The sequence below is a fragment of the Notothenia rossii genome (assembly GCF_949606895.1).
Source record: "Notothenia rossii genome assembly, chromosome: 4".
In the NCBI taxonomy this organism is placed as follows: domain Eukaryota; kingdom Metazoa; phylum Chordata; class Actinopteri; order Perciformes; family Nototheniidae; genus Notothenia; species Notothenia rossii.
Window position 1 is genome coordinate 85,232,742 of NC_136902.1, and position 27,395 is coordinate 85,260,136.

A 27,395-nucleotide genomic window follows, 5' to 3' on the forward strand; every position below is an offset into this window, starting at 1 on the left:
AACTGGTCGCACTTTCGACCCTTTTGATTAGCAATGTTTTTAATTTAATTTGGTAACACTGGGATAATAAATCACTTGTGCGAAACATGTGTTAAATGTACATGTTAATTTGTATTTGTTATTAAATATTTATACATTTGAGATTTTACGCGAAAGTAACACCTGTCACCGTCATTTAGATTTACGTTGATGGATAGCCAAGGAGCTAACATGTGAGTAGCTGCTTCTGTTGACTTGACAGCTACACCTCTTAACTCATGACAATAAAACAGCAAGTATTCAATGAAGAGAAAGGTTTAGAATAAACGGACGTTGATACGTTTTTTGTTTTCCTTTTTAACATATCCTGCTTCTGCATCAAAGCTAACATTGAAGCTAAAGTTAGCATGTCCTCTGTCAGCCACTGTCAACACTACAGCAGGCTTCAGTAAAGCTTCAGAAGATCAGAAGAGCTGCAGCTTCAGTACATCATGTCTTCCTGCACAAGGTTGCTTTACTTTGTGAAGCACAGAACCTTGTGGACTCATGTTCGGAGAAATGTCACAACATGGTCTCCTGTTGGAGCTGCTTTCAATGCCAAACCTCAAAGAAGACCAAATCTGGTGGAGAAAAACGTGGTAGGTATTTGTTTTAATTGTCTTAAATGTGTCACTAAAACATGTTACAACACTGCTTTGTTAAAGCACATAACCCTGCATTTAAACGGGCTTAAATGTGTGTTAATAAGCCATATTGATTTTTATAAAAGACCACATTCTATATATTTTATTTGTAAGAAGCCACATTATTGATTGACTAAATTGTTGTTTATATTTGGGGGTATATTGGGTGCGGGAGGAGTCATTTTAAAGAACGTAATATTACATTTCAAACTGATTGTTTTGTATACTATCAAGTAAAAAATACATGCATCTTAAGTACAAACTAATTTAAATAGAGATGCTTCAGTTTGGATGAACAATGTCATGACATTCATGTAACTATTTATTATTGTTATTAGTGGCTGCTAGTTCACTCACTTTTATAATACTGCCACTTATTTATTTACCATGGTTGTGTACTCATTTTATTTAATTTCTTTATCAAACATGTTAGTCTAGTGATTTTGATGTTTCCCTTTGCTGCTGTAACACTGTAAATGTCTTGCTGTGGGAAAGATAAAGGATTTCTGGTTCTGCTTTCAGGGTTTGTTTGGAGTGACTGAGCTCAGCTGTCCTGCAGGCTTTCAGGCGGCCACAGAGACGGCTCTGAGGAACACACGACGGCTGGTGGACAAAGTTATTTCTGGTCCTTCGGGTGTGGAGACAGTCGAGTCTTTTGATCAGCTCTCAGATGAGTTGTGTAAAGTGGCTGATCTGGTGAGTGCTCCTTCTCTCTGATGACTACTGAAACTGTGCTGCTCTCCACAACTCGTGTACAGAGGGGGTGCAGTGATGGCCTTCTTTTGTAGGTTGACTCGGAAGTCAGCATCTCCCTGGCTCACTTAAAAAAAAGCCAATGGGATTTCTCCATTGGATTTTGTTTTATTGCAGAACATAATCTCTGTGGCAAACAAACGTTTATGATACTTACACGTTTTATTCAGCAGGATTATCTCCAAAATATACACCACTTTATGATTTTTGAAGTAATAAGCTAACGTTAGACTATAAAGGAACTACAGCACCGTAACATGACTTCCCTTCACCACCGCTAAGCTAAAGGCGGCTAATGTTGGGCATGATGATGTTTAGTCCTCTGATTTAGACACTTGTTAGCAACCGCCAATTCACCAGTGGGATATTTACTGACGTATTTTATGTTGCATAAAAAAAAAAGTAAAATTTCTTCAGCTGGTGTTAACCACAGACCTTATGTCAGGCTAACAACCAAAAGCACATTTAGGAATCCATTGAGTTCTAGACGAGGGAACAGGAAGTGCTAAAATGCTGACTCATATCTGGGTTTTAGGACTCATTCCTGGCCCTCTCTATGCCCCATGTTCCTTTCTCCACTCTGAGATCCTCACATGCTTCCCTCCTCGTTGTTCCAAGGTCCAAATGTGTACTTAAAGGGGATAGGAGAGCCTTTGGAGTCAGGGCTCCTGGACTTTGGGAATACCTGCCAGATAAGATCAGCGCTGAAACCATATCTCCTCTTTGAATTGTCTTTGAAAACCCTGCTTTGTAAATATTACTTGTCAGGGTTTTTATTTATGACATTTAAGTTAATTTCTCCCTCAAGAGGGAACAGAGGGATTTTAACCTTTTACAGACCATTTCCATTTCCATGCACAAAAAGCTATATTACACTACAGTAAAGGAAAACCCCAAAAGCATAATAGGGCCCCTTTTTAAAGCGTTGGTTTAGCCTCTACATGCTTTAAACAAAGCTGTTATGATTCCTTTATACTCTCACTATGTGTCATGTGGTTCTTGGGTTACCTGCAGACCAACTTGCTTTTCTCTTCTCTCACAGGCAGACTTTGTTAAAGTAGCTCATCCAGACCCAGCGTTTCGCGAGGCTGCAGAGAAGAGCTGCATAGAGATCGGCACGGTGGTGGAGAAGTAAGACGAACCTTTCAAAAAGCAATCATGATGCATTTGTACAAATAAATGGAAGTATAAAGTAGCATAAAATAGAAATACTCAAATATAGCACACACATGTCATTTTGTAATTGTGTTTTTTTCAGACTGAACACTAATGTGGAGCTTTGTAATAGTCTTAAAAAATTGCTGGAGAACCCAGACACCGCGTCTCAGCTGGATCCTGACTCCAGGTAATTTCAATTCAATTAAATTCAAAACCTTTATTTATCCAGGTAAAATCCCATTGAGATCAATGATCTCTTTTTCAAGGGAGACCTGCAGCAGTAGGTTCCACATGAAGACATAAAAACATAAACAACAGAACAACAAAAGGACATCATACAGCAAAATGTACAGGGATTACAATTTACATATCTATCCACATGTACAGGTACCAACAGCATCTGATTTTGTAGCATCCAACCGAGCTTTAAAAACATGTGGTACCAGCTTGGTAATTTTCCATTCTTTTTGCAGACTGTTCCAAGTTAGTGGAGCTGCACATCTAAAAGCTTTTTTCCCTAAGACAGTCCTAGCACTTGGCACATTTAATAAAACCGTAGCATGCGATCTCAGGCAATAAGTACTTTCAATTCGCCGAGAGATCAGGGAGCAGATATAAGATGGTACTTTATCCAACATGGCTTTGTAAATGAAAAAGTACAAGTGACTGAGCCATTTTGTTTAAAACATGGATTAAATAACAGTGTTTCTCTTTCTTTGTTCCCACATCAATATGTAATGTTTATATCATATCTAATGATGTAAACAATGATTAATTTCTGTTTGTTTTTTCCAGACGAGTGGCAGAGTTGTTCATGTTCGATTTTGAAATCAGTGGAATTCATCTGGATGAGAAGCTGGTGAGATGGTTATAATAGGTGGTTGTTATGTTTCCTAGGGGGAAAGGGAAGCAACAAAAGATGACATAACCAAAACCACTGTTTGTCCACAGTCACACCATACTAGACCATATAGCATTGGTGTAGTCAGAGAAGAATATTTTCCATGGGACAGCGCATGTATTTTGATGTGGTAGCCAGCAGGTACATTCTGGTTGTTCATCTGGGAAAGAAACAGACACGTTGTGAATAAAACATAAAGACAGCATGTTTAAAAAGGCCTCCACCCCCTGCTGTGTTTACTAACTTGTTTTCTCCACAGAGGAAGGAGGCGGTGGCTCTTCATGTGAAGCTTCTGGATCTAAACAACGAGTTCCTGGTCAATTCTCACCAGCCCAACAGGATCGCCAGGTCTGCGATTCCCGAACATCTACACCTGCACTTTGCCAGTGAAGGAAGCTTCATCCAAGTGGGGGGATTACACGCTGACTCCCCCGATGACTTGGTATGTGCCTGAAATGATTTGGGAACATTTATACTTTTTGTTCAGCAGGTGGCGCCACTGCCATGTTTCAGATTTTAGGACTGGATGTAAGGGCAGGTTGAAGATGTGTAATATATACTCTGTCCTGACAACATATGATACGCCATGAGTTGTAAAATCCTGAATAAGCAGAGTAACTTACATGATCTGCATTTCTAATGACAAACGTCTGAATGTTGTGTCATGTTCGATGTTGCGGCTTCAGAATTGTAGGACAGCATTTTTCTCCTTTCCTATCATCTAGAGCACATGTGTCAAACTCAAGGCCCGGGGGCCAAATCAGGCCCGTGGTGGATTTAATTTCGGCCCGCAGGATGATTTTTAATTATATTAGATCTGGGCCGCCGGTATATTGCACGCACACCTTCACTCCATCCTGAGGGGTCTCCTCCGCTCAGAGCCTGAGCCCAAACATTGATGACCTTGCACCTAAGATCAGATGCCAAGTATCTGCTTGAGCTAGCATCACAGAGCAGCACACTGAGTTTACATGGATGTTTCCTTCTGCACTTTTTCTCACACGACAACATGGCGTGTTTGTTTTTTACTTTGAGGGAAATAGTTTTGTTGAAGCTGTTGATGGCCTGTGGAAAAATGTAATCATAAGAAATGACTCCGGAAAGCTGCAGATAGAGCCATAAGAAATGAATGCAACTGATTATTTAATGTTTAATGTTGTTTTTATAGGAAATCATTGAAGCTTTGTTAGTCCCAGGTTTAATATGTGCAATAAGTTCATTTCAATAAGTTTTGCAATAAACATTGAACCAGTCCGGCCCTCGACTGGTACCCATTTTTTTTAATGTTGGCCCACTGTGTATTTGAGTTTGACACCCCTGATCTTGAGAATTCAAACAGCTCCTATCATGGCTGACACTTAGAAACCTCTGAGTCATTTAACTTAGTTAGGAACCTTCCTGAGAGAAATTGAGAATTCGACCCCTTGTTCCTCACATGATGTGGAGCAGTATAATGTAAACGTGTGTTTTCTAGCACCACATAGTGGACACAGGAAGTGGTGCAAGATGTGCGTGGGATAACGAGGGCCCATTCATTAAATATTCTGTAATATCATGGATTTTGTTCTGTCCTGGTTCCATTTGCAGGTTCGAGAAATCGCCTACAGGATTTACCTGTATCCTAACGCAGATCTGATGAAGTGTCTGGAGGAGCTGCTGAAGTGCAGATACAAAATGGCCAAACTGGTGGGCTACGAGTCGTACGCTCACCGAGCCCTGAAAGGAACCATGGCCAAAACACCAGGTTTATACCCCTCTCTGCTTCAGCATCAATATAGTATCTTTCAGTCAGTGCCGTGACTGCAAATATTATTTCAGTATCGACATGAAACCATTTTTAAAAGACACAGATTAATATAAGATGCAGACATTATTTTTGCTCTTTTTGTGATTTTAGTTACAGGCTGTTTATTCCTTTTTCTTTCCCTTTGCAGAGGCGGTGATGAGCTTCCTTCAGTTGTTAACAGACAAGCTGTCAGACAAGTACGGTCTCATTTTAATAAATCATAAAGAAATATTCCGATAAATTATTCAGCTTGATATTTTTTCTTAATAGTTGTGAAAGAAATTCTCAATATTTGTTATTTTTCTGAGCCAGTGATGGAAAATAACTTAAAAGCGTTTGTACAATTTTGAGGTAGTTGTACTTTTAAATCACTACATTTATTTGACGAGATGAGTTAGTGTGAAGGATTCCTGGAAGTATAAAATATGATTTAAGTTACCTGCACCTGTGACAGCTGCAGAATTGTAATTGTTTTTACATAAATGCATCATTAAAGAGGCCATGTTCTGCTTTGGGGGGGGTTTCCCTTTCCTGTAGTGTGTTCAATTGTGCTTGTAAATGGTCCGCAAAGGCTCGCTCCTATTGGCTAGCGCTCCAACACATTGTACGTGATAGGCTAAGGGGCGGGACATCTCAAAGCGTTTGACAAAACACAACAGAGCCGGCCAGCTAACCAACCAATTTAATGCAGACTGGGCTCTGGTTTCAGACAGAGGGTGAAAAAGAGGTGCTGCAGCATGAGAGAAATAAAGAGCTTTTTGAACATTAAAGCAAGGAGACATGTCACAGTGGAGACACAAAATACTAATATGAACCTAAAAATGACCAGAATGGGGCCCCTTAAATTAGAATCCAGTCGTAAATGTAACAAAACCTGACACAAATTCAGTTAGTTTAATAAATATTATCAGTAAATCATTTTTTTGTCACATTCCCTCCTCTGGTTTGTAACATCTGGAGTCGTTAAACAGACCAAAGACATGTGAGTCAGGTGCACCTGAGCCTCTAAATTACCCACAGGATAAATGAATGTCCAGGGTGTTTCCCCGCCTTCAGCCAAATGCATGCTGGGATATGCTCTGACCCCCCGTTGACCCTGAGTGGAGATAGGTGGGTACTGGAATGAAGCCTCGAGTCAATTAGCTCACGACTTGTTGTTTCTTCCTTTAATCTCTCACAGGACAGCCAAAGACTTCAAGATGATGACTAACATGAAGAAGAAACTCAACCCACTTAATGCTGTGAGTCATATCTGCTTTTTGTTCACAATATATTTCACATGAGGATTTTTTAAAATTCTTTGGCTGGTTTTTAAAGTCTGTCTAAAGGCTGCAGGACAACAGGGGATACCGCACGTAACTCATTTAATGGATTGTTTTATATTTATAAAGACAAAATAAACACATAAGCAGCAGCCCAGGCATCAGAAACATTTTTATACTCCATTTTTTTTTTTTTTATATTTACCTGCAAATATTACACATTTCTTATTAAAGCGGCAACAAACATTTGTTACATTTACTTTTATGGTCACTTTGATTAAACGTAGTCTATTTTATTGTGATTCTTTCTTCACATGTTAAACATTTGTTGTTTTAGGAGCTCATGCCGTGGGATCATCCGTACCTCAGCGGTGTCCTGCGTGCTGAAAGGTGAGCCGTTTTATATTTGAGTTTTTTTATTATCCTGCTGTCATTTGAGAAAGTCAACATGATCTGTATCTCTTTTGGATGTTTGTAATTTCATATTCCAGCAGGGTGTGAGATGTTGTCGGGTTTCAGCTCATCCTCAGGTGTTACAAAAGGTTTCACAGGGAGGAGAATGAGAAACATCTCAGTGTCTCAAACTCCTTTAGAATCCAGGACAAATGAATCTGCTGCTCCAGGGGGCTTTTACTTTAAAGGTCTCCTATCATGCTATTTTTAGGCATATAATATGGTTCTCGGATATATACAAATATATAAAAACATGTCTATGATTTGTTTTGCTCAGAATACCAAACAGATCTTGTATTTTAGACATTCCTCATATCCCTCTATTCCAGCTCTTTAGAGAAATGCTGATTCTGGGTCCTGAGTTTGAAAAAAAGAAAAAGAGGAAGCGGAGCTTGTGCCTGCTCAGAATCACCCGGCAGATTCAGTTCAATTCTGCCTTGATTAAACGCCATATCATGTTCCAAACCACATCAAGGATTATTTCTGAAACAGTATGGAGCTCAAAAGCTTTTTCTCTTGCGGGTTCACTTCAAGCTGCTTTTTTACACATGCTCTCTCCAGTACAGGTTAGCTTTGAGTGTTAGCAATGCTTGCTAATGTAAACAAAGACCTTATAGAGAGGGGAAGTCCCGCCCATCTACTTGCGACCCATGGGACCTTATTTCGGAAAAAATTATGTATTGAAGTCAATGGAGACAGAAAGATTATTTTTCGATCCCGTTTGAATTGTGCCAGGAATTACACATATTATGTTTGTCAATCTTGAAAAATAATTTCCATTTCAAAAAAGTCACAGTTTGTTGTAAAACTGTTGAAATATAAGACTATGAAAAATACGCAACTAGAAAGACTAGAAAGACTACAAATCCCAGAGTCCCGGTCCCGCATGCTGGCTGTTTAGAAACCGACCAAAACTCCCCTTGTGTGTATGTACAGCTCTCAACATGCCCAGACTTGGAGTGATTTTCACCTCTTTTAATACTTTTCGCCTCATTCTGAAAGAAAGAAGTGAAATGTGCCAACGTGACGGCCGTCTGTGTGTGTGCTGCGAGATGGGAGATGTAGTTCATTGAGCGGTTTCACACAAAAAATGTGTTACTTCACATTTTTACGACACATTTGAATTGTTTTGACTTGCAAAATTATCTTTTAAATTGACAAACATCATATGTGTCATTCGTGGCACAATTCAAACGGGATCGAAAGATAAGCTTTCTCTCTCCATTGACTTCAATACATACTTTTTCCGAAATAAGGTCCCATGGAGGTCCCCCGGATAGGGAGGGACTTCGCTTCTCTATTACGTCCAAAACACGTCAGGCATGTTTTCTGATAGCAAAAACTAGAGATTTGCGTACGGAGGAAGAGAGAGGGTTTTATTTTCTGACACTTTGAGAGTTCCCGACGCACCGGGGACACATATTTATGTATAAAAGACATCAAGAAGTGCATTTTGCATGATAGGTCCCCTTTAAAACATGTGGCCGCCCTCACCAGTATCTACTCTTGTAATAGTTTCGAGATGTTTCGATCGTAGAAACACTTCATTTTTTGCCTTTTTTATTAGACAGACGCAGCAGAGAGATAACGGAAATGAGGGAAGGGAGAGACGGAGATTAACAGATGTTTCTCTTTTCTTAATGAGCTGCACTTCTCCCTCCCAGTGCTCACGAGAGACAAGACCGGTCCAAACGTCCTGAAGGAGTTATATAAACAAATATTTATTGCAGACATTATGGATACCTCAAGAGACAATAAAGATCAATAACATATTTTTACTGTGATGTTTTTTAATAACATTGTCATCCTAGTAATCCACAATCTTTGGAAATATAACAGTAATCTAATTACATCTTTTATTTGAAACTGTAGGGGAATACTTAGTTGTATCCTGATTACCCATTACGGTAATCCTTTACTCCCCAAGCGTGGAAACGCAGTACAGATTGTGTGTGTGAGGTTAACGGAGCAGCAGTCTGTTTTTCATCACTGATAAAACACTGGTGGGTTATCTAAAGTGCTTCATAGCATCCATATTTAGACCCCCGCCTTTTTGCCCTGAGCTCTGTCTGGTAGCTTTGTCTAACAATTGATTTCACAATAATCTGGGGAGTTTTAGACATGTGTGTTTGTTGAGCAATTGGGGGAAAAAGCAGTCACTAATCCGACCGTATACATGTACATTTGTTCCCCTTCTTACAACATTTAAAAACATGAATTAACTGTCTGTGGCATCTGGCTGTCTTTACATTACATTACATGTCACTTGTTAGACGCTCTTATCCAAAGTGACTTACATACTCAATACTGTGGACAATCCCCACAGGAGCACTTTGGGGTGAAGTGTCTCAGGGACATGCTGACTGCAGTGGGGTTTGAACCTGTGACCCCCTGATTCAAACACCAACGTTCAACCCACTGCACCACACACCTCCCCTTTTACAAGGCTTTCAACCAATTCATAAAAGTTGTGATCCTTAACGCTTCAAATAGATAAGGCCATAACAGCTGATCAAAGGCCTTTGCAGCGCCTCACCATTCCCACCGGAAGATGTTTTTTTTCAGAGAAATATCTATAATGTTAAATGTTCGTTTGGATTTCTGATTCTGATTGTGTTTTGGTAAACGGCAGGTTCAACATCGAGCCCAGTCTGTACAGCCCGTACTTCTCTCTGGGCGCCTGCATGGAGGGTCTGAACCATCTCTTCTCTCAGCTGTACGGCGTCTCCCTCATGTCCGAACAGCCGAGCGCCGGAGAGGTCTGGAACGAGGACGTCCGCAAACTGGTCTGTGCTTAAAAATCATATCAAGATGTCTAGGATAAAATATGTGTCCTCTTAAATTATATGTATAGTTTACAAATGCTGCTGTAGTTTAACGTGTGTGTGTGTGTGTGTGTGTGTGTGTGTGTGTGTGTGTGTGTGTGTGTGTGTGTGTGTGTGTGTGTGTGTGTGTGTGTGTGTGTGTGTGTGTGTGTGTGTGTGTGTGTGTGTGTGTGTGTGTGTGTGTGTGTGTGTGTGTGTGTGTGTGTGTGTGTGTGTGTGTGTGTGTGTGTGTGTGTGTGTGTGTGTGTGTGTGTGTGTGTGTGTGTGTGTGTGTGTGTGTGTGTGTGTGTGTGTGTGTGTGTGTGTGTGTGTGTGTGTGTGTGTGTGTGTGTGTGTGTTCCCCCCCCAGGCTGTGGTTCATGAGACGGAGGGATTATTTGGATATATCTACTGTGACTTCTTCCAGCGGCAGAATAAACCTCATCAGGTGTGAAAACGTTATCATGTTTAAATCTTCTAGTTAGTTTCTCCTTTGAAATAAGGGCTCATAAAATGTACAGTAGAATAAATACTCAAAACCGTAATAATGTATGTATTTATTTATTCCACCCATGGCAGTTATTTTAAAACATGTACACTTTACTGGTTGTTGTTTTTATAGCGCATGGTGGAAAGGTGCATGGAGAATCTTATTTGACCTGCCCCTTCTTGCAAAACAATAATGAAATAAATACAAATGAAATAACCATTAAAAAGTCAAATAAAAGCAATATTCTTTCAGTCACAGTTGCTTACAAATACTGAAACATAAAACCAGAACACAATCACAAGTCAATTTCATACTGTCTAATTACATATATCATCTAATAATATATATATATGTTGATTCAAAACAAAGTAAAACATAAAGCCAGAATCAGAATAATTGGTCCCACATAGGGGACATTCACCTTGTTACAGCAAAAGACTAGACTATTAGATAAAGGCTATGGAGGAGTCTTCCACGGCCCCATCTCACCTTCATCCCCCTCCCCCTCCTCCTCTCTCTGCAGGACTGTCACTTCACTATCCGAGGGGGCCGCTGGCTCCAGGAGACGGGTCAGTACCAGCTGCCGGTGGTGGTTCTGATGCTAAGTCTGCCCCATCCCACCCAGAGGGCCCCCACCCTGCTGACCCCCGGCATGATGGAGAACCTCTTCCACGAGATGGGCCACGCCATGCACTCCATGCTGGGACGCACCCGCTACCAGCATGTGACAGGTGGGGAGGGGTCACTCATAGTTTATATTAAGAGAGATAAGATAAGATAGAACTTTATTGATCCCAATTAGGGAAGTGTTTGTGTTGCAGCAGCAGAAACAGACAAGGCATTGTACAATAACAATTAAAAGACAAGAAATAAACAAGAAAGTAGAAAATATAAATGTTGAATCTACAAATTAACAAGATATAAAGCAAGGTGTTATACATAAGTATGTGACAGATGGAATATTAAAGTAAATATATACATGTAAAATGTACAGTCTAATTGTATTCCAAGAGAAACTATGGAGCTACACAAGCAACTTCAACAAACTCCTACTGTATACATGTGTAATGTTCTAACATATTCATATTCATCCATTTAGTGTCTACTACTTTTATTTATATATATATATATATATATATATATATATATATATATATATATATATATATATATATGATTACATGATTACATTTATTTATATATTTGTATTCTTTGGCATGTTGGGAAACATAAATGTGTTCTCTCTGTCTGTATCACACACACACACACACACACACACACACACACACACACACACACACACACACACACACACACACACACACACACACACACACACACACACACACACACACACCAATAAAGTTGACTTAATTTATATTTACGCAGAAATTAAGACATTATTATTGATTATAAAGTATTTCGTATTGTTCACACGTTTCATTCATTGATGGATATACTGTGTGTGTGTGTGTGTGTGTGTTCTGACATCTGAGCCCTGACGTCTCTCCTCCAGGAACCAGATGTGCGACTGATTTTGCTGAAGTCCCGTCCATCCTCATGGAGTACTTCGCCTCCGACTACAGAGTCGTCAGCCAGTTTGCACGACATTATGAAACTGGACAGGTAACCATAAACCCATAAACCCATAAACCCAACCATAAACGAATGAGTTAGGATTTGACCACCTTCCTGTCCCCTGGTCTGGAGGTCAAGGTTTTCTTTAACGTGTTACTGGTTGTCGGACACAAAATCAGTATTGTTACCCTGAAATAAGTCCCCCCACTGGTGAATTTAAAAACAGTGGTTGCTAACAAGTGTCTAAATGAGACGACTAAACGTCTTCACGCCTAAGCCGCCTTTTAGCTTAGCGCTGGTGACGTGAAGTCATGTGACCGCGCTGTAATTCCTTTTTAGCCCAACGACAGCTTTTCACTTCAGAAATCATAAAGTGGTGTTAGTATGTGGAGATTGTCCTGCTGAACAAAACGTGTCAGTATCATAAACGTTTGTTTGCCACAGAGATTTGATTCTGCTGTAAACCCAATGAAAGAAATCCCGTTTAACCAACGAGATGCTTCCTTAAAGATCGGCTTACAATAATACGTCATCACCACTGCACCGCTCTATAAAGTTTAAAGGTTTTTAGAGTGATATCGTCCAATACATTACAAATATAATGATATCAACAGCTTCATTTGCCAGCTGATTTGTATTCCATATTTTACTCCTCCATTTCATTCCATTGCAATTTAAATACTTGTATATTTTACTATATGTCAAAGAATAGATTTCAAAATACTGCTGCTGGTTTATAAAGCACTGAATGGTTTAGGCCCAAAATACATTTCTGACTTCCTGCTAAATTATGAACCATCCAGAACTCTCAGGTCTTCAGGGACTGGTCAGCTTTCTGTCCCCAGAGTCAGAACTAAACATGGAGAAGCAGCGTTCAGTTATTATGCTCCAAACATCTGGAACAAACTCCCAGAAACCTGCAGGTCCGCTGGAACTCTTACTACTTTTAAATCCAGACTAAAGACTTTTCTTTTTGCCGCTGCTTTTAATTGAACTATTCACATCTTAAACTGCACTGTAACTTTTATCCATGTATTTTTTCTTTTAATGTTTATTTTATAATCCTTTCTTTTTAATGACTGGTTTTAAATGCCATTTTCTTAATGTCTTTCATTTTTGTAAAGCACTTTGAATTGCCTTGTGTTGAAAGGTGCTATATAAATAAACTTGCCTTGCCTATTTATTTTTTATTGATTTGAATATATTTCCTGTTCTTTACCTGTGTTTTTATTCTTGTTTGTATGCACCACGACACCAAGTCAAACTCCTCGTACGCGTAAACCTACCTGGTAATAAAACTGTTTCTGATTCTGATTTGTCGTTTTCTAAAAAGGCAGACCAGTACGAGATGAGAATGATGTCTTACTGTGTTTTTATTCTGTCTTTCAGCCTCTGCCTAAGAGTATGGTGGCTCGTCTGTGTGAGTCTAAGAAGGTGTGCGGCGCTGCAGACACTCAGCTCCAGGTACAATCACACACCATCACTGTTTCACTTTTCAGAAAGAGTTTTGAACAATGTTTGTTGCTTAGCAATAGGGTATTTTATTCTGCTGTACAATACTTAATTACACATTCAGTTTTTTCTCATTCAGTTCTCCATTAACTTTTAACTGCGTGTTGTTTGGCTTTTTTTAATTGTATCTGCGTTCATGAAACCTGTCTTTTTCAGATATTTTTACATAACATTTTTAAACATCAGATTAAATGTTTTGTATGATTTTAACTGTTAATTATTATAAATATTATTATTATCAGCACTACTATTGTTTTTTATATAGGTTTTTTAATTGTTTATATTTATTTATTTCGATTTTTAAGCTGGTTATTTTAACAGGAATAACACTTCTTCAAAATGTGTAAACATAGGAAGTTCAATGTCTAATTCTTTACCCCTAACTCTACCACTGCACTTCACATTATTAATATATTTTAATGTTGTGTTTTTCTCCCTGGACAGATTTTCTATGCCGTCCTGGACCAGATCTACCACAGCCAGCCTCAGAACCGCTCCACCACAGAAATCCTGCAGGATATGCAGAATAAATTCTACGGCCTTCCTTACACGCCCAATACGGTACAAACACGCCGTCTTCCTGCCATTTAACACTTTACTTCTTTTGAGTAGCTTGTCTCTTTTATGCTGTGCCTTTTAGATCCATTTCAGTCTTCAAGGTTTGATCATTTAGGGAACTTCTGCTCATGACTCTCCTTTCATTTCTCATTCAGATTACTTTATTGTCCATTAAATGTACTTTAAATGGAAAGATGTACGGTGGCCGACCGGTGCAAACGTGCTACAGCGGCACCAAACCTTTCCATTTGCATGTGTTGTGGTACACTTGTGTTTTTATATTTACATCTTTCTTGAAGCTCCAGGGCTTTCCCCCTAATTGAAGTGTTTGGGTCAGTTGTAGCACGTATAGTATGCATCTGTCGGCCACTGTGCATTTGTCTTTGGCGCCAGCAACTAAAACAACACTCCCTATACTCAGCACCACATACAGTTCACACACAATACACTAAAAAAGAGACTTATGGCGCATTTCCACTGCAGCGGGTAGCCCCGTTTAAGCGTCCTTAATCGTTCTCAAGCGGCCAGGCCAGTTTTTGGTGGGCTTTCCATATAGCGTAGCACCGGCTAGCAGGTACTTTTTCCCTCTTTTTCCGGCCCCATAAAATCGTGGTTCTATCAGCCAGGGCCAGGGCTGAACTAGTGACGTCAACACTCTCGACTGCTGATTGGTCAGAGAGAATCGTCACAAGATCGTGCGTGAGATCATCCCTAGCGTCGCATATATATCTAGAAGCAAGCTTGCAGCATTTTTATACACAGCATTTTTGTAAAAAGCACACCGTGGTCGACCGAGGAGGTGACGACGTTCCTACATCTCATTGGCCAAAAAAAAGCCAATCGCCCCGCCTACACTGCGTTGCTACCCCAGGTCTTAAACTGTAATGGAAATGCGCCACGGCCTCGGACGGCCAGCGAGGCAGCCCGAGGCCTGAGCGAGGACGCTTAGGGACCCTTAAACGGGGCTACCCCGCTGCAGTGGAAATGTGCCATTAGTGGCAGTCGTAGTGCTAAGTGGACTTTTCTTCAACTGGTGTGTAGTCCATTCAAATATCCCAACAGAGCATGAAACACAGTAGTATAAACAAGAGATACATTAGTATAAACTAAAAATAGGGGTTTGTGTTAGTTGCAGTATGTCCTCAGAAGCATCCTTGAGGCTTGGTTAGGGTTCAAATGAGTCCAATCACAGACTGAGGAGGCCTCTTCCCTTTCTCTCTGCTTTTATATCTCTTACCCAGGCGCAGCAGCGGTTCAGGGATTAAAGCCCTTTTTTTTTCTTTTTTTTTGCAGCCCTGCTAAAATAACAAAGTATTCTTTGAATGAGTTCTCCCCGGGGGAAATATTTGAAACTCTTCCTCCCAGTGCTTTAATAAAAAATGAAAGCTCTCTCCCCACTTTTGCAGCTGTGGGCGACGGGCTGAGGCCTGGAGGGAGAATCAGACGCACACGGTCACACTTTAGCCAGGAATGGCCTTCATAGAGCATTTACTCTGGGCTGTAATTATGTGGGAATGCCATCAGGAATAGAGATTAAAGAACTTCTGTATACCCTCCTTAAACCCACTTTCTCCCACTCTTCTTCTTGTTTCCTGCTTTGTTGCTGCTTCTCTGGACATTTATGCCGTGTAGTTTCCCCCCAACTGTCGTTCCTCTTTAACTTCTCAAACCACACTGAAGCAGACTTCTCTCCTCAGCGCGCGCGGCAGGATCAGTTTCCTCGTTTGAACTCCACAGAAACGTCAGATGATTGCGGCGCTTAGGTTTCTGTAATTGGGTCAGAGCAAGTGAAAACAGATTTGTTTAGATCCTCCAACGACCCAATCCACTTTAACTTTTTTGTATATAAACTCGCGGCTCTGTGTCTCCCTCTCCTCTTCTTAGGCAACGTTTCCACCGCAAAGTGAACATTTGAGTGGCTAATAGGTTACGGAGAGCTGCAGATGATAAACATTGGGGTGATGCTGACATGTGTATAGTTTACAGAGCGGGGGCTATCGTTTCCCAGCAGAGAGAGGATCAGCTGTGAGTAACACAGACCACATGCTCGCCCTTGAGTCGAAGATAATATTTGGAAATAAACGGCAGAAAGCAAGATGTCCCTCTCGCCTTTGTTGACATTCCTTTAATCTGCGAGTCTTGGCTCGGCTCATCGGGACCATCTCTCTCTCTTCTTTAATGAGCACATGTAATCCCCACTCCCCATTGTACAAATGTGGAAATGCATATTAACACCATGAATTCAGAATGAAAGGAAAGTCTTTAATCTCACTTAACCAGAGGAACAGAGTCAAAAGCATGTGCTGACTGTGTCTCCTTTTTATGTATGTATCAAAAGACACGCCACCCTCTTCAAAAAGATGACATTAATCATTTGGTGTGAGGCAAAGCGGTTGGAAACAAAGAGGATGTTGGACGTATGTCAGAGCGTGACACAAAAAGCCAGAGGAAACGGACTCAAAACCTCTTCAAATGAAAGTCTGGTTCCCCCATTAGATGATAATATAAGTAAGAGTGGAGGATGTGAAGCTAAAAGTTCCTTTGCTTGAATTCATTTAGTTGTTATGCATCAGTTTATCAGTTTAAATGAACTCCTCTAAACTTCATGACACTGTGTTACTGCTGCGCTAAGCTGACAAAACAAACTGGGTCTGTTTTAGCTGGCTCGAGTTCTCTCCTCTCAGGAGAGCTGTTTACTCTTATTAAAGTCACCGCAGCCCGGAGGAGACTCATCAAGTCGACACTCGGGAGCCTAAGCTTTTTGAGCGCTGTTGGAAAGAGGGGATGAGCTCTCAAACAGCTGTCACAAAGTTAGTTCACTTTGACATCCAGCCACATCATTTTGAAGGTATTCATCCATAAGGGGAGTGTATGTGAAATAGAGCTTTTATGTTGACAGGGGGCTTTTAGTGATGCTGTTTTCAGATGAGTTGCAGTATTTTAATTTAAAGTGGACCTATCATGCTGTATTTGAAACATATATTGTAGGGCCATACCTATATAAAGCATGTCTGTGAAGTTCTTTTTTCAAAATACCAAACAGATCATGCATTTTAGCCATGCCTCATTTTGCTCTATTTGCTCTTTTCCAGCCCTGTTTCTGAAAGGGCTGATTCTGCTTTTGTGGCAGACTACAGCGCCACTTACAGGCCTGGCATATGTACTACAGCGTCTCCAGCGCTTTCGAGCGGTCTCTCATTCCCCTGATAGGTGGAGAGTTGCACCCCTTTTCTGACTTCAGAAACATTCAAATAATAATCAGCTCCGTTGGAGCCCCGTTTTTAGAGATTTGGGTATGGAGGAAAAGAGAGACACTCGGTGAGTTCCCTGACACACCGGGGACACATATTCATGTATAAAAGACGTACAAAAGTGCATTTTGCATGATAGGTCCCCTTTAATGTTGAAGGACTTAAAATGGCTTTATAACAGCTCAATGCAATACAATACATCATAGCTTTATACATTTTAAATTCCTATAGAAACAGTTTTAATGCCTTTGAATGAACTGTTTTAATCACGATGACATGCACCAGAGTTTTCTTTCCCACAGGTAATGCGTACACAAAGAAAGTACATACATCATTTTCATTTAAACAATTATTTAACTCTAGTATAAATCATCACAAGTTATTTCTGTTCTGTGAAGGCGGAGGGAGGCGTCTGCAGTCTGTTATGGTTTTGTTAACCGTAGCAGCTGCTGTCTTTTCAAACAGGCTGGATGTTTGAGCGTTCGCCAGCTGAATTCCCCCACAGTCTGCAGAGATCATAAAAGAGCTTGGGGGGTGGGGGGGATTAGGCGGCCTCAAGCTGAAGAGAGGAGAAGGGGGCTTTTCTACCATTTAGGAATTTCCATGTTTGGTCCTTTTTAAAGGAGGAGCTGGCAGGTTGTGATTAAATGTTGAGAAATTGAAGTCTATTTGTTTCACCGTTTAAATATCAAAGTTTTATGATTTATATTTCATTAATATCCACTTCAGTTTTAGTGCTGGAACTAAAACTGATAGTTCCCACATGTACGGCTTTTACATGCTGTAATGTCCTAGCACTGATTTATTGTTAAAAAATAACACATAGTTTAAATCTGCTATCATTTCTCCCTCGGTTTGCTCTGCCACTTCCTGTCGGCTGTAGAAACTGTTTATCCATATTATCTTAAATGGGCCCTTTTGGGGGCTTCCCTTTCCTGTAGTGTTCTATAGGTTTGTGTTTTCTCTCCTACACCCACCCTTTGTTTACTTCAGTTACATAGTGACATCATGTAACACTCGCGCTTCTATTGGCTAGTACTCCAACACATTGCACGTGATAGGCTACGGGACATCTCTAAGTGGTTGACCAATCACAACAGAGCCGGCCAGCTAACCAATCAGAGCAGACTCTGCTTTCAGACAGAGGGTGAAAAGAGGGTCTGCAGCACAGCCAGTATGAGAAAAATAAAGAGCTTTTTGAACATTAAAGCATGGAGACATGTCACAGTAGAGACACAATATACAAATCTCCCTCCTCTGTATGTTACAGTGCTTCACACAGCGCTCACACACACACTGTGTGTGTTGCCGTAGAGCAGATATGAGTATAAATATGTCCTCTTTAAGACATCCTGTATTTTTGCAAAGGTGATCACGTTGTAGCTTTAAATTGATATATTATTCCCTCCATAGGCGTGGCAGCAGAGATTCAGCCACCTGATTGGCTACGGAGCCAAATACTACTCCTACCTCATGTCCCGCGCCGTGGCCTCCATGGTGTGGAAACAGTGCTTCGTCCAGGATCCTTTAAACAGGTGAGGCACGGCTAAAAGAAGGAAGTTGGAGCACACATGTTCAGCCTTACTTCATTCTCTTTGTGGTTACCTTACACATTGTGCTAATGCTAACAGACAACAATGTTTAAGTGCAATGTCAAGCTGTTTTGCGTTTGGAGACTGGAGTCCGCCTCCCCTGCATTCTGTTTTAGCCGCTTGACATTGAACATGACGTTATTATGATACTCATGTCTGGTGTCTGCTTTGATTCACACACACTCACTACTCCCCTATCACAAGTGTTCGCCCCTGGACATAACACAAAAGCTTTTTGTTTGGAATAACGATGCCTCAACGTTCTCTCTATCAGGGGCCGCCCTGCAGCGCTTTCCCTCTGTCTCTCTTAGCTGTCTCCTTATCTTCCTTTCCCTCTGAGATTGTTTTAGTTTCACCTGTTGTTGTCAGATCTCTGTTTCCTGTCACCTGTCTGTGGTGAAAAGGCAGCTTATGGGACTTGGTTTGAAGTCGACTTATACAAATCTCCTTACCTCTTGTCCTTAACCTCAGTAATAAACATAAGACATATAGATACTTTGTTAAGCCTTTCTATCAGGTAGTTTTATGCAGGCGGAAGAGAGACAAATACATTCTTCATCACCATGGTTGGAAAAACGTAATGGTTGCTTCTGTATTAATCCACATGAAACCTGATGAGTATGATTGTATACAAATATCTCAAATAAATGAAGAAATACAACTTTATGCAATATATGGAAAACTTGTGAGGCCTGAACATCATTTACTGCGCATATTATTATTATTATTATTATTATTCAAATATGTTGAACAAAGTTTAAGAAACCCTGCACAGCTCCGACTGAACACTGAAATGTTATTTATTTTATTTTTTTCAGGGAGATGGGTGAGCGCTACCGTCGGGAGATGCTGGCTCATGGAGGAGCCAAAGAGCCAATGCAAATGGTGGAAGGTAACGAATAATTTCCAACACTTTTCCCCTCCAATAGTTAGTTATCAACACTGGGTCTCATCTTATACATGTGTGACGATTAGATATGGCTTTGACTCCTCTATTCCTTTAAATTACGACGGTTAAATAGTAATTCAGGATTCAAATCACCCAGAAAAGTTTGATGAAACACTTTAAGTGGTTTGGGTTCCATCAGATTTAGTAATTAGTGTGAATGCTGTAAACAGCATTCACACTAATTACTAAATCTTTATTCTTCCCCTTATTTCAGCCAATACTTTGGCACTCCATAACTTCAGCTTATTTTCAGCTTCAGAAACCATTCAAATATTAAACTATTGAGCCTGTTCAGCAATCAATGGCTAACTTTCAGCTTTTTCAAAATATTTCACACTTTTTTGAAATATTCAGCATTTTAAACTCTTTTTTTCAACATTGAAGTTAATCGGAAATGCCTTCAAATCCACTTTTCCTACACTTTGCGCTAAATGCTTCTCCTTCCACATAATTTCAGCCAGACACTTCATTCCAACTTTCAAATGATCACAATATCTTCAGCTATTCAATTCCTATTCAGATTTTTGATATCTTTTAAACTTTTTGAGATATTGAATTTAGTTTCGAGCTTGGTAGAGAGGCCTTTTTCAGATTTTAACATTAGAGTGGATGGAGCAGCTCGTTAACTTTAGAGTGCTTTGTTATCAAAACAGAGTGCAGCAGTGCTTGAAATTCTCCCCCAAAAATGTTTTAAACTTGCCATAATTCCCAAACCCTACACTCCTCAGACATATTTTTTCCTGAAAAACGTAGGAAAACCTCTCCTAGGTTGGAAAATTAAAAAAAATTAAGAAAAAATATTAAACAAAATGCCTCTTGAGGGCACGAAGAGAGAAAAAGTCCAGCTAGCTCCCAATTGATTCCCATGTGAAATTGTTCTGGATCTTTCTTCAGAGCAGGGAGAAGTACACTTTAGATAAACTGCTCCCATCTCCACATTTTACACACAAAACCCAAAAAAACTACATATTTCAGTTCATTGGGGTTCCCTGATGCTCACGGTCTGGTCATTTTTTTATAAGAGCCATAGTTTTTGAACAGGTGGCAAAATTGTCAGATATAATCTCCAATGCATTCTCATGGGACTCAGTGCTGCAGTTGGTTGTCATGGTGTTGCTAGGATTGGAGCCACACACACACACACACACACACACACACACACACACACACACACACACACACACACACACACACACACACACACACACACACCCCTGAGTGACATCATCAGAGCTGACACAATATAAACCTTTGATCTCTGGGTTTACAAACACAGGTGTTTGTAAACATTCAATCATTACTACTTACATTTAATATATTTAATTTAACTCCTTCAGCCTAATTGCAGCTGCAGGAACCATTCAGATATCAAACTATTCAGCCTTTTCAACACATGATGGGAAACTTTCAACCTTTTCAAAATATTTCATACTTTTTGAAATATTCAGCTTTTTAAACTCTTTTTTTAACATGGAAGTTATTGCAATGCATTTGAGCTTTAACAATTAACACACACACACACACACACACACACACACACACACACACACACACACACACACACACACACACACACACACACACACACACACACACACACACTCAAACACACACAAACACACACACACACACACACACACACACACACAAACACAGACACACTCTCAAACACACACACACGCACACACACACACGCACACACACAAACACACTCTCTCGCACACACACTCTCTCTCTCACAGACAAACTCTCTCTCTCTGTCGCTCGCTCGCTCGCTCTTTCTCTCTCTCTCTCTTTCTCTCCATAGTTTTTGAACGGGTAGCAAAATGGTCAGATATACAACTCAATGCATTCTAACGGTCCGTCCACCCTACAGTTTAAAAAAAAGCTTGGAGCTTGGCGTGTCTGAAGCTTGGGGATTGTATTCGAGCACCGCGACCAACAACCAATCACATGAATGAACGCTTTTTTTGAAATATAGAAATGAACGGCAGGATATCTCTCCAAGCTTAGACGCGGTTTGATTGGCTAGGGCTTGAGCTGTCAGATTTTCAGAAAAGGAATTTTATTGGCTGGCGCTGGCTATTCCGGCGTCTCCGGCGACGGTGGAGACGGACCGCTATGCTGCCCACAATTCAGTTCGGCGAAAAGCGAGGCAACGTGACGTCACCCCATTCAAAGTGAATGGGCAGACGCGTTGGAAACCGTTTTTGAAGCTGTCGAAGCTGTAGTGTGGACGGGCCGTTATGGGACGCAGTGCTGCAGTTGGTTGCCTTTGATCTCTCTGGACACACACACAGGTGTTATGATTGGGTGTTATGAGTAGGTGCTCAGGAACAGAAACAAACACTGACAAACTGGACTTTAACAGACTGTCTCAGCCTATTCTTTTCTGTCTGATGGAGACTTCATACAGACTTCAACAGGTTCCACATATTTTATACATTATTGGTGACGTATGGTTTTAGTTGAAAAGTTTGCAGTCAAAATATTCTGCTGCTTTCCCAAGCCTTTTTACTTTCTTTTCTCCTCTTAATACAAATTCATTCACTACTACTTACATCTGATATTTAACTCCTTCAGCCTATTTTCAGCTGCAGAAACCATTCAACTATTACATTATTCAGCTATTTCAGGACATCAAGGCTATACATGTTGTTGTTTATACCTTTTTTTAAATATTAAGCTTTTTCTGCATTTTTGTAGCTAAAAGCAGCTACCATTCAGCTAATAACATATTCAGCTTTTTCTGCATTTTCAGCTAAATTCAGCCATAAATGTTCACAGTAAAATGCATTTTCTAGTTGTTCTTCTATTTGTCAGTTTTGGGGTGCTCTCATGTGACCTTTTGGCCCCACTGCCTTGCTGTAAGTCTTGTACATTTGGCTGTTTGGTGCTATAGCAGTTTTAGGATTACCAAGAGTTCCTCTGCAGCTTTTCTGTCAGGTCAGGTATTAAGGTGTCAGTCTGTGAGCATCCAGTAGCACCAGTAAAATGGGCTTAGTGTAATTACTGTAACGTGATGCTGGTGGATTTGTTTTGACAGCCTGGAGGCTCGTCTGCTCTTCAATTCATTTTCTTTCAGCAGCCTCCTCTCATGAGAGGCTGAAAACGTCCTCAGAAACTTACTGGTTGCATTTTGTGGAAGAGAGTTAGAAAGTTAGACGAAGAAAGAAACCACATTTTAGATTTTAGTGTACTAGTTTTTGATTTGTATCCCTACGGTGGCCACCAGGTGTAAACATCTCTTAAAATGTCCATTTAAGAGGAGCGTGCTGCAGCTTCACAAACGATACAAATGTAAAGATTTGCCTTGGAGCATGCAAATGGAGAAACAACTTCACCAACGTGATGAAACAAACACAGCATTTACTAAAAGTGCTGAAGAAGCAAAACGCTGCAAAAAGCTTAAAACACGGGGGCTTGTTGACGTTCAGGAAATATAAAGTTGGCCAACTGCCACTGTTGGAGTTAGTCTGTTTTAGTCTGTTTCATTATTGTAAGTCTTTTTGTAGGTTTCCATCAACAGTGAAAGTGAGGGGCAAAACAAGCTTGCCTCTTTTTCCAGAGGCGTCTCGCATGGCGCTGTGTTGACTGGAACCAATTGAACTCGGACCCTTGATGAGACTATATGATAGATTTCCATGATTAAAAGATCTCCTCAGTCTTCTACCCTCACTGCTGTAGGTTGTTCTCACCTGAGGGGAAGTTTAGTTTGTCGTCAGACAGAAGCAGCTGTGAGCCCATTAGTCAGCTTGTAGTTTTTTCAGGTGCTTTTGTGGTTTGGCTCACTCTGTAGCAAATATTTACACATTCACACACCTCCCTCAGTGTCCTATCTTTGTTTACAAGAGCAAACCAGAGACTCTGCCAGTCCTGCAACTCTCTGCTCTGAAGTCAGTTATTTGATATGTGGAAAAAAACTCTTACCTCAACTACTTCTTTTAAGCAAAGACAAAACCCAGAAGGCAGACAGACGGATGATTATGGGTTTGAGCCCTAAAAATTGCTGAGTCCGCAGGAGTGCTTTCCCCTTTTGCGTTTAACCAACATTTTTCAGCCAAGCTAGAACAACTTTGATCCAAAATATCTCTCCATTTACTGAATGGATTTTCATGAAAAGTAATATTCCACTCTCAGGAATAGTTTTGTAAAATGTGATTATCTTAATCAAATACCTGCAAAACTAATGACATTCCAATCAGCCTCATAGAGTGGTGCAGTTATGAGTCCGACAGCCCTGAAATGAGTTAGCATTTTACCACTTTTTCTTCTACGACATAAAACATGTCGGTAAATACTCCACTGGTGGATTTAAAGATGGCGGTTGCTAACAAGTGTCTAAACGAGACGACTAAACATCATCACGCCCAACATTAGCCGCCTTTAGCTTAGCCTTTTCCTCCAGGGTTCACTACAGAAATACGTCATCCCAGCACCACTCTGTTGCGATCGCATGATAATAAATGATAGATGGATGGATAGATAGATAGATAGATGGATGGATAGAAGGATGGATAGATGGATGGATGGATAGATGGATGGATAGATGGATAGATAGATGGATGGATAGATGGATGGATAGATGGATGGATAGATGGATGGATAGAAGGATGGATAGAAGGATGGACAGATGGATAGATAGATGGATAGATAGATAGATAGATGGATGGGTGGATGTATAGATGAATAGATAGATGGATGGATAGATAGATGGATGGATAGAAGGATGGATATATGGATAGATAGATAGATGGATAGATAGATAGATAGATAGATGGATAGAAGGATGGATGGATAGATAGATGGATGGATAGAAGGATGGATATATGGATAGATAGATAGATAGATAGATAGATGGATAGAAGGATCGATAGATGGATAGAAGGATCAATAGATGGATAGAAGGATGGATGGATAGATGGATAGAAGGATGGATAGATAGATGGATGGATGGATAGATGGTTAGAAGGATGGATAGATAGATGGATGGATAAATGGATAGAAGGATGGATGGATAGATGGATAGAAGGATGGATAGATGGTTAGAAGGATGGATAGATAGATGGATGGATAGATAGATAGATAGATGGATGGATAGATGGATGGATAGATGGATAGAAAGATGGATAGATGGATGGATAGATGGATAGAATGATAGATGGGTAGATGGATAGATAGATGGATGGATAGATATATGGATAGATAGATGGATATATGGATAGATGGATAGAAAGATGGATGGATGGATAGATGGATAAATGGATATATGGATAGATGGATAGATGGATAGAAAGATGGATGGATAGATAGATGGATAGATGGATAGATGGATGGATGGATAGATGGATAGAATGATAGATGGGTAGATGGATAGATAGATGGATGGATAGATAGATGGATAGAAAGATGAATAGATGGATGGATAGATGGATAGATAGATGGATAGAAAGATGGATAGATGGATAGATGGATGAATAGATGGATGGAAAGATGGATAGATGGATGGATAGATGGATAGAATGATAGATGGGTAGATGGATAGATAGATGAATAGAAAGATGGATAGATGGATGGATAGATGGATAGATGGATAGATGGATGGATAGATAGATGGATAGAAAGATGGATAGATGGATGGATAGATGGATGGATGTATAGATGGATGGATAGATGGATAGATGGATGGATAGATAGATGGATGGATAGATGGGTAGATAGATGGATGGATAGATAGATGGATGGATAGATGGATGGATAGATGGATAGATAGATGGATGGATAGATAGATGGATGGATAGATAGATGGATGGATAGATGGGTAGATCGATAGATGGATGGATAGATGGATAGATGGATGGATAGATGGGTAGATAGATAGATGGATGGATGGATGGATGGATAGATGGATGGATAGATGGGTAGATAGATAGATGGATGGATAGATAGATAGATAGATCGATGGATAGATAGATAGATGGATGGATAAATGGATAGATGGATGGATGGATGGATAGATGGATGGATGGATAGATGGATGGATAGATGGATAGATGGATGGATAGATAGATGGATGGATGGATGGATAGATGGGTAGATAGATAGATAGATGCTTTATTGATCCTAATTTGGGAAATGTTTGCATTGCAGCTGCATAAAAAACATAAGAGAAATTACGACACAGAAATAAACAGTCCAAAAATATTTCAGAAATATAAATAAAAAAGCATAAAGGTGATAAAAATGATGTTGAATTATTTAATATTGCAAACAAAGACTAATACCAAAATATAAAACCACCAGACTCGGGGATAGTTTCATCCCACAGGCCACAAGGATATTAAACACATTAACCTTTTAAAGAACGTCCATACACATTCATCTGTTTGCATTTTGCTAATTATTTATCTTGTACTTATATATAGACTCTTTTTGCACTATTTCTATTTTATTTGTGTTTACTTTTACATCTCAAAACATTCTCATGCACTAGTTTATCTGTTTTGTTTGTTCTATGTCCTATATTCATGTTTCACTGTTGGAGGAGCCTGTGACCTACGTGTTTCATTGCCATATCTACTCTGTAGCTAATGTGCAAATGGCAATAAAGCCTTGAGCCTCAACAAGGATGCAGACTATATTCTGGCAGTTTTTAACAATTAAACTGGAGTTAATCCTTTTGTCATTTTAGCAGAAGCAGTAGTTGTTTTTTTATTTCACGACAGCAAAAATAAACGACTTCCTCCCGTTGCCCTCTGCCCTTCATCCTCACCTCCTCGAGCCAGCGTGTCTGCACAGGACAACAGAGGAGGAGGAGGTGAGAGGAGAGGGAGGATCAGGTGGCGTACAGTCAATCTCTCCCTCAGGGTCACCTCCTCCCCCCCCTGCATGGGATTGTGTCTGTGACAGATCCAGCCTCTGAAATGACAACCAGCAGCAGATAGGATCCTTGTTATTAGATCTACTGTCCAATTAACTGTTGTTGAACTGACAATATTTGCTTTTATAGGCCCGCTTTGAAGTGAGTGCTACTCTAATTATAGGCCAAGGCCCTGAATAGTTATCAGGGTCATATTTATCCCTCTGGCTCTCTTTCTGAACCGTAAGTCATTTTACAGGGCTGTTAAAATGTCTGCTTTGGGAATAATACTTTTCATATTGCGACATAAAACATGGATCAAATAAAAAATAAAAAGCCTTGAAATGGGAAATATGTTCGTTCCAGTCCGAATAATTGGCAGTTTCCTGTAATTTCTGATAATGATCTTAACAAATTCCCCTTTTATCATAATAAAATCTATTCCATGTCTGGAGAAATGTTCAAATTAAGATAAAAACGTATCTATCTTTTATCCAGCCGACTTGCTGGCTACACGTGTCCTCATAATTCACCCTAACATCATGAAAGTTATAAAAGTACATCAGGGCATGTGTTGAAACATTTAGCTTTTATTCGCCCTGGGGTTGAGCGGTTCATAGAAAACATCTTGAATTCCTATCGAGGAATGGAAAAGGATTTGGAATAATAAGAAGGGCTCTTTTATGTCTGAGGCAGTATTAGGGCCAAGAGGAAGGACACGGTATCCAACCCAGTACACATAACTCTCTCAAACAAAGACCCTTGTAAATGGAGGTGTGTAACATTTCCCCTTGGTGAGGTGGTCGAGGGGGCGAGAGGTCACATGG

The 27,395-nt window shown here is 40.1% G+C and overlaps 1 protein-coding gene across 2 annotated transcripts in view; it reads left to right on the plus strand.

Moving 5' to 3' along the window:
- Nucleotides 1-27,395, plus strand: part of LOC307036765 (mitochondrial intermediate peptidase-like) — a 37,307-nt gene continuing 9,912 nt past the window's right edge. Inside the window, exons 1-19 of one of the 2 annotated variants that reach the window (XM_079677378.1) lie at nt 1-212; nt 401-617; nt 1,185-1,358; nt 2,458-2,546; nt 2,674-2,760; nt 3,369-3,432; nt 3,734-3,916; nt 5,062-5,218; nt 5,409-5,457; nt 6,441-6,501; nt 6,860-6,912; nt 9,608-9,761; nt 10,150-10,227; nt 10,793-11,000; nt 11,786-11,895; nt 13,237-13,311; nt 13,804-13,920; nt 18,582-18,703; nt 19,579-19,652. In XM_079677378.1, coding sequence (XP_079533504.1) covers nt 471-617; nt 1,185-1,358; nt 2,458-2,546; nt 2,674-2,760; nt 3,369-3,432; nt 3,734-3,916; nt 5,062-5,218; nt 5,409-5,457; nt 6,441-6,501; nt 6,860-6,912; nt 9,608-9,761; nt 10,150-10,227; nt 10,793-11,000; nt 11,786-11,895; nt 13,237-13,311; nt 13,804-13,920; nt 18,582-18,703; nt 19,579-19,652 — 2,002 coding nt within the window. In that variant the 5' untranslated portion in view covers nt 1-212; nt 401-470. Of the gene's footprint in view, nt 618-1,184; nt 1,359-2,457; nt 2,547-2,673; nt 2,761-3,368; nt 3,433-3,733; nt 3,917-5,061; nt 5,219-5,408; nt 5,458-6,440; nt 6,502-6,859; nt 6,913-9,607; nt 9,762-10,149; nt 10,228-10,792; nt 11,001-11,785; nt 11,896-13,236; nt 13,312-13,803; nt 13,921-18,581; nt 18,704-19,578; nt 19,653-27,395 lie in introns of both variants that reach the window. The other variant, XM_079677377.1, reaches the window with a different exon arrangement.